This window comes from Salvelinus namaycush, chromosome 24, assembly GCF_016432855.1.
Source record: "Salvelinus namaycush isolate Seneca chromosome 24, SaNama_1.0, whole genome shotgun sequence".
NCBI classification, from domain to species: domain Eukaryota; kingdom Metazoa; phylum Chordata; class Actinopteri; order Salmoniformes; family Salmonidae; genus Salvelinus; species Salvelinus namaycush.
In genome coordinates, this window is record NC_052330.1 from 12,659,041 (window position 1) to 12,667,085 (window position 8,045).

Here is an 8,045-nt window from a genome sequence, read left to right on the forward strand (position 1 = left end):
TTCTCTTGGTGGAAATGTTGACAGAGGTACCACTCAAGCAGAGCATTGAACCTGTCCCAGATCTACTGATTGAAAAGCAAGGTGGACAAGAATTCTCATTCAAATCATCCAGCTTGAAGGGCTTTGAGGATATTCTGTCATTTTCAGGCCCTAAGTTGACCACTGGCAAAAAAGTGAGGGTTAGGGTAACCGCTGCAGTGAACCCTGTTACATTCTACTGTCAAATGACAAGTATGGCAAAAGATCTGAAACTGATGTCAGACAAATTGGCATTGTCCTGTGAGTCCAAGAGCAAAGACCCCAGTCTACAGCCAGCAGAAAATATGGGCTTGCTTTGCTCAGTCAAAGGAAAAGATGAGAAGTGGCATAGAGGCTTTGTGCAGTTTCTCCCTGTAAACTCTCAAGTAAGAGTATTGTTTGTTGATTACGGATTCTGTGAGTCTGTGAAAATTGAGAATGTCCTCCAGCTTCCACTAGATTTTCTCTCAACACCAATCATGGCATTCCCGTGCGCTCTTTCCTGCCTGAATGGACAAGATACGGCAGTGAAGATCCAGCAGCTGACTTGCTTCAAGAAAGGATTGCTGGGTGGAGTATTAGATGTTGAAATCAATGGCTTTGACAAAGAGCAGAATCTCTATTCGGTCACAGTGCTCAGTGCTGAAGACTATGCAGCTGTTGAGGCAGGGCCAATTCAAGATGTCCCTGGACAAAGGGAGTGTGACTTTGTCCTTGAAAGTGAGCCTGCTTTCCCTCTAAACAGCTACCTGTATTATGAGACTGCAATAATCCAAGCAATGGATAATTCAGTTATTGTTGAGGAAATGCAAGAGGACTCTGTGTTTGAAGGATACGTGGAGCATGTCCTGAATCCAGGTGCGTTCTGGTTGAGAACACAGAAACGCAACAAAGACTTTGAAGAGATGATGGAGAACATGGCCAAGCACTTCAGCCAAGTGCAATTGGATGACGAAATTCTGGAGAATCCAGAGCCTGGTGCACTTTGCTGTGCAATGTATGAGCTGGACATGCATTACTACAGAGCAATGGTGACAGACACTCTTGACAACGGAGCTGAAGTATTTTTCATTGATTTTGGAAATACTGAAAAGGTACCACGCATGTGCATCAAGCAGATCCCGGACAAGTTTGCTATTGAACCAGCATTTGCCCTGAGTTGTTCTCTGGTGAATGTAATGCCTTTCGACGATGTATGGACGATCTCTGCAACCGACTACTTCCGACGAGCAGTATCCAACAAAACTCTCCTTGTGCATGTTGTCCACATAAGGAAAGATCTATATGTGGTTGATTTGTATGAGCGTGAAAACAACTCATCACAAAGAGCATCAAAGAGCATCACAGAGCTCTTGACCACAACAAATCATGCAGAATTTTGGAAATACACTCCTTCGGCGCCTGTGATACCTAAGCGCGAGATGGAGAAGAAAATGATGAAACCGAAGACTGGTAAAAAAGGACAAGTTCATACAAATGGATCAAGCACAAGTGGAGTTACAAGGAAACCTCCCAAAGAGACATGGGAAATTTCTGAATTGGTTGGCTGTGAAAAGAAACCTGAAAGCCCAAAGTCAAGCACATTAAAAAACAAGGCACCAGCGGTGAAATTCAAAGCACAGACATTCAAGCCCGGAAGTGAGCTAGTTGTGCGATGCTCTCACGTCAACACACCCTCAGATTTTTGGTGCCAGCTGGAAAGCAAGATCCCCAACTTGGAGGACATGATGGAAGCGATTCAGCGGTATTACCAAGCGCACACACTTCCTGTGCAGTTAAATGATTCATGTTGTGTTACCAAATCTAAAGATGACGGCAGATGGTATAGGGCCTGCATTATAGGAGCACAGAGAGATGAAGTTGAAATTATATTTGTGGACTACGGGATTATAGCAAAAGAGAGAGTGCACAATCTTCAAGCAATAGTGCCAGAATTCCTTGATCTTGAGGGGCAAGCATTTAGATGTAGCCTTTACAACTTGATTGAACCAGCAAAGGGAAGTGCTAGTGAATGGGGCAGAGAGGCATGCGATTTACTGAAGTACTTCGCTCAAGGCCAGTCAGTGAAGTTGACATGCTATATACACGCTCAACTGTATGTGAAAAACAAGGGCCTGTGCAATGTTGTCGACCTCCACAACACTCAACAGAATGCAACAAAGAAGCTTGTGGAAAAAGGTCTTGCAAGAGAAGTGCAAACCCCTATGCAGCTTATGCCATCAGTATGCCCAGACTCTTTTGTCCATTCCTCCTTCAACTTGAGATGTGGAAGTGAAGAGCAAGTCTGTGTCACTCATGTGTGCAGTCCATGGGAGATGTATTGCCAGTTGGACAGAAATACTGAAATGATTGACAACTTGATGGAGAAAGTCGCCACAGAAAGTAAAGAAATACTGCGTGCCAACTCTGGGCCTGATATCGGAAAACTTTGCCTGGCAAAATATTACGGTGATGGCAAATGGTACAGGGGTGTGGCTTGCCCTGTTCAATCTACTACGCTGCTTCTAAATGTGTTTTTTGTGGACTATGGAAACATGCATATTGTTGAAAAAAACAATGCTGTATCTATTCCCAGACATTCAGCAGATTTACTGTTCACTCCCATGCAGGCATTAAGATGCAGTCTCTCACAAATCCCGAAAGAGGACAACTTTGCAGATGTCAACAAATGGCTAGAGAAATCCGTTCTCAACAAGCCACTTCGAGCTGTCGTTGCAGGAAAGAATGAGGATGGGACAGTCTTTTTCGATCTGTTTGATGGAGGCATAAACATCAATGAGAAAGTCAAGGAGCTCATTGCAAGTCAAAAACCAAAGGAGAAGAAAAGCAGTAGACCTGTGACTGGTCATGAAGGACACAAAGAACAAACGAAGAACAAAATTGGAAAAACTAAAGCAGGACAGCACCTGAAACCCACATGCAAGGGCAACCAACATCACCAACATCAAAATAAGAAGTCTTCAAATGCTCAAAAAGCAAACTCACCAAAGTGTCCTGATGCCCAGCAAGATTGGAAAGAGCAAAGTGAAAGAATCACTCCGTTCAAATCTGAGGAAAGCACAGAAGGAAAAACAGTTCAACATGTAGAAAGTTCCTCCAAACTCACAGAAACCGTTTGCTCCGTCCAATTGCCAAAACTTTCACAACTACCCTCTAATCCCAAAATAAAATCTGGATTCCGAGGTCTGGGGTTTGTTTCCCATATCAATACCGTCTACAGCTTTTTTATCCAAATGCAAGATGATGAACAATCCATTCTGAAAATGAGAGAAGACCTCAACACTGAGCTGTTTAAAGAAACCATGGGGAACAGCACATTGGTGGACTTCAGAATGAATGACCTTGTTGCTGCTGAATATGAAGAGGATGGTGCACTCTACCGTGCAGTTGTGACAGATAATGCGTCTAATGACCATTTCAAGGTGGAGTTTGTTGACTATGGAAATACAGCCACTGTGACTAAGGACAAAACGTACACTCTGACAAGTGTTTTTTTGTCGCAGCATAGACTAAGCATACCCTGTTCATTGCTAAACAGTGGCTCTTATAAAAGTGATGCCTCTTTCACTGATGCAGTAATGGGAAAACCTCTCATGGTTGAAATTGTCAGTCGTTTTGGGACACAGTGGGAGGTTAATGTTGAGATCCAACAGGACAACCCAACACTTGACAATGTGACTGAAAAGGAAGAGGTCCAAGCTTTGTGTGCAAGCCTAGTTGACACAGTTAAAAAGCAAACAAGAGTAACCATCAAGGACAATAGCCAGTCCAATACACATTCTGAGAGGGTTATGTTCACTGCTCAAGGTGAAAAGGTCTTGCAGAATGTGTCCCCAAGGCCCTCGCCAACTAGGCACAAACATGACATTTGCAAACAGCAGGACTCCAATCAACTCCAATCAACAACCTTTGGACCGTCTATGGAGGCCGTGAAGGATATGGCCATTCCATCACAGGATATAAGAGCCGGACAGGCAGAGAGCGGGACACTGTTGTCCATCTTGGAGAATGGAGATCTATATCTGAGACTCCACAGGACCACAGAACAGTTTACTGTACTTGAGAATCTCATAGTTGAACATTTGTCTAAGTGCAAAGTCATGTCTGAGAAGAAGGTCAAAGAAGGACTTCAATGCTTGGCTAAATCAACCAAAGACGACCAGTGGCACAGAGCAGTTGTACGGCATGCATCTATTGACCAAGGAAAATGTGTCATGTTCCTTGTGGATCATGGCACTGCAGAGGACGTCCCAATGGGCTGCATCAAAGACATCTGTAATGACCTCAAGCAAACTCCTGTACAAGCAGTCTTGTGCAAGTGGAATAGCCCTGGCCTCCCTATCAGCGCCGCTTATGAGATATTGAAGAAAACTCTGAAACAAATGGTAGGCAAGGATGTTAAACTGATGTTTGTGTCCTACTCTGAAGCTGATAACTTGTGGATGGTCGAAATCATGATAAATGGACTGTTCCTTGTTCAGCAAATAAAGACTGCAACTTCTGAATTTACTGAAGAAAGACCAATCCCCACAAAGACTCAAACTGTAACCCCAAAAGAGAACAAATCCAACTTGGACAACAGTCCCCAGAGGTTCTTCCTTTCCCCAGTGAACATGGACCTGGGATACTCCGGCTTTGCAGCTGCAGTCACCACACCAAGTGAATTCTACATTGTTCTGGAAGATTTGCTTCTCATCATGAACACTGTGTCTACGATTCTTGAGGATCTTCCAAAGGAGCTGTTGCCATTGCATGAAGAACACCTAATTCCAGGGTCATGCTGCCTTGTGAGGTCTGATAGTAAGAACAAATGGTGCCGAGCTGAAATCGTCCATTCCGATAGCGCAGTGGTTGTGATCAATTTGGTTGACTATGGCCATTGTGTGGACATGCCGTACAAAGATTGGTCTGAGCTGAGAAGACTTCCTGACCAGTTGACCAGGCTACCAAAGGTCACGTATCCATGCACTTTGAGAGGAGTAAAATCAGTCGAGGAGCAATGGACAGATGAAGCAGTTGTTTTCTTTCAAGAGTGCATCTGTAAGAAAAACCTTCAAATATACTTCAGACAGTACATTTCTGAAGCACACTGGGAAGTGGACATTGTAGCAGATGGCGTTCACGTGGCTAAAGACCTGGTTGATGCTGGCCATGCAGAATACATTGACATCATGCTTGGACTGAGATTTCAAGAACAAAACCCCATCAGAGCCCCTGAACAGAAACAAGGCATGAGTCGTGCAGAGAAAACATCCAAAGTGGAACCGGAAATGACACCACCTAGGACGAACAAACTCCTGAGAAGACTGAATGAAGAACTCGTTGGACACACTTCAAGTGAGGCTGCCTTCCGTGGACAAGGATTTGAAAAAGCAAGCGAGAAGACAGCCCGTGCTACTGAGTACTCTGATGGCCAAGGAGCAGAGATGAAACACTGTAGCACAATGACTGGAACAAGAAATTGTAAGTACTTTCACCTGCTCATTTTTTGTTGTTCTGCATGTTGGGTAAGACAATTAAATGTAACTTGGTGTAGGCCTAATTACAATTGTATCTTTGAACCCCCAATGTTCAATGTTTTACTATTAAATGCAAGGGAATACATTAAATATTTCAATTAATCCCCCCGCCTCCATTCTACATACTTTTCACAGGTGCCCTGATGTGACTACTGGTTAGTTGTGACTACCAGTGAGATGCTACTCCATATCAGGTAATGACACTATAAATAAGATGTACTTTATGGCTGGTCTTAACCAAAAACATGTATTAAGCTGGTGTATTTGCTTGATTAGTTCTACTAATCTCCCGAGTGGTGCAGCGGTCTAGGCACTGCATCTCAGTGCTAGAGGTGTCATAAAGACCCTGGTTCATTTCCAGGCTGTATCACGACCGGCCGTGATTGGGAGTCCCATAGGGCGGCGCACAATTGGCAAAGCGCTGTCCGGGTTAGGCTTTGGTCGGGGTAGGTTAAATAAAAAAACATATTTGACTGTTTAGGTCCATACCAACATTGACATTCCACAGTAATATTTTTATCTCAAAGGTTGTGTGACAAGCGCGTGAAGAGGAGCAAAGGACTACAACACTATTCCATACATTTTCGTTCAAAAAGACTAAATGCATGACAAGCCATCATGCTTCTGATGATTAGAATTTTCTCTTGGGTCAAGATGAATGCAGCAGTTATAATCCTCTATATTCTATTTTTCTATACATGGTTGTATTTATATCAGTGGTTCACATTTTAAGGATGGCTTAAGTTATCTAAATTAAGATTTCAGTGTGACATCTCCTTTTTTGAGTATATTTGAAAGAAAATCAATTGTGTTGCAACAGATTTGCTTTTGGACTGGTACAGTTTAGGCCTAGATTCAATCAGATTAAACGGTGATAGATGATACCTTGCACAGCTGATGTTTTGGTGGTGTCAGAGGTGTAATTGCAGTGGAGCTGTCAAATCGGTGAGCTGCTGCTCTTGTAATCTTTGTCATGAAGCTACACCCGTCCCACTCGCTTTAAAGTTCAACATGAGAAAGTGTAGACTATATAGAAATAATCACTCAAATTGAAAATCATTAAACAAAATCATTAAACAAAATGATAATTTCTATCAGCCTAATTGAGGTGTAAATTACATCTCCCATCCCAGTGTTTGAAGTTGTAAACAAGGCTGCATGGGATTTCTCATAATGACTGTAGCCAATGGCAATGTCCGCTTTAGGTATAATGGCGGGAGCTGCTTGTGGATTTGACCGCTCTCGCGCAGTTCCACCTCCGACACTTCTGATAGAATCTAGCCCGTAGTCTTGATATTTGTGTATAATAAATAACTGAAGTGGAATGTCTTTTGAATGATATTGTGCCTTTTGCTTATGAAACAAAATATGGTTTGGATATTTGCATAGCAGTTGACAATGTTTTTAAAGGTTGAGTTCTATACCTTTTTTCAAGAATTTTCCAGCAGTTATACATTATAAAATATAGGCAACAATCTTCTAAAATGTTATGACTACTGACTAGTCAAGTTTGTGATTTGATAGGCCTACTTTTTTTTCTTTGGTTTTGATGCCACATCTCTCTTTACAGTATGGTTTGTACTGTAACCGATAATGTTATTTTTGTGGCCAATAACATGTACTTCTTTGACAGAAGAACCTTACTAATTTAAATAATTGTTGCAAATAACATGTTTGTCTTTGAGAAAGAACCTTACTCATTTAATTGATACCATTTCATCTTATTTTAGTTATTTGTTAGAGATGACAAAGTTGGTTGTGAATAATTCAATAAAGAATCCACACGTGTAACAATTGTATGTTCAATAAACAAATGCTTTGCACATTTAAAAGCCGTGATGTGAATGTTTTCAGGACACAACACTTGTAAACATAAAAATTTGCTGTCAGAAGTGGGATTCGAACCCACGCCTCCAGGGGAGACTGCGACCTGAACGCAGCGCCTTAGACCGCTCGGCCATCCTGACATATAAAGTTAGACATGAAATCAGTAATATTGTAACTACAATATACATACACTGTTGACATTTGTATGCTGTTTTTCATTTTTATGAGACTAAATTGCTGTCTAAAAATGACGTGCTATCGTAAGATGTTCTCGTGCTCACTTCCTTGTTAGCATTACATTAGCACACATTGACATCAGCAATTCATGTTATCTGGATGTGGCTTTCAGCGCAGTTTGCCCATTTTAGCAGTTTAACTGCGCATTTGGTGGCCAGTTCATTTCAACCACAGATTGATCATTATGTGGGTGCAACGTAGCATCTCGTGCAAGGCATATATTCTGTTTGCTAGTGCTACCGCCGTCTACGTATTAGACTGCTACATTGTTTCTCTACTGCTGCTAGACCGAGAAGGGTGTAATTGCAGAACGCAATTCGGGGCGTTTTTTAAATGGGCGTTTCTTGATATCAAGTTATACCCATTGAGGTTCGCTATTGTAGAGGGAGCTTCTCGGAGTTTGAGTGTTTGTGGAGAACCGAAACAAAATCAAAAGTTTTGTAT

General features: G+C 42.1%; 1 protein-coding gene and 1 non-coding gene across 2 annotated transcripts; one reads left to right on the forward strand and one right to left on the reverse strand.

Moving 5' to 3' along the window:
- Window positions 1-824: 824 nt before the first annotated feature.
- On the forward strand, window positions 825-7,485 carry LOC120019289 (tudor domain-containing protein 15-like). The gene is made up of 3 exons (XM_038962596.1): window positions 825-996; window positions 2,737-4,066; window positions 7,428-7,485. Exons 1-3 carry the CDS (start codon window positions 825-827, stop codon window positions 7,483-7,485), a joined length of 1,560 nt encoding a protein of 519 aa, XP_038818524.1.
- On the reverse strand, window positions 7,422-7,504 carry trnal-cag. Its single transcript has one exon. It is a non-coding gene; the product is annotated as a tRNA-Leu (tRNA).
- Window positions 7,505-8,045: the final 541 nt, after the last annotated feature.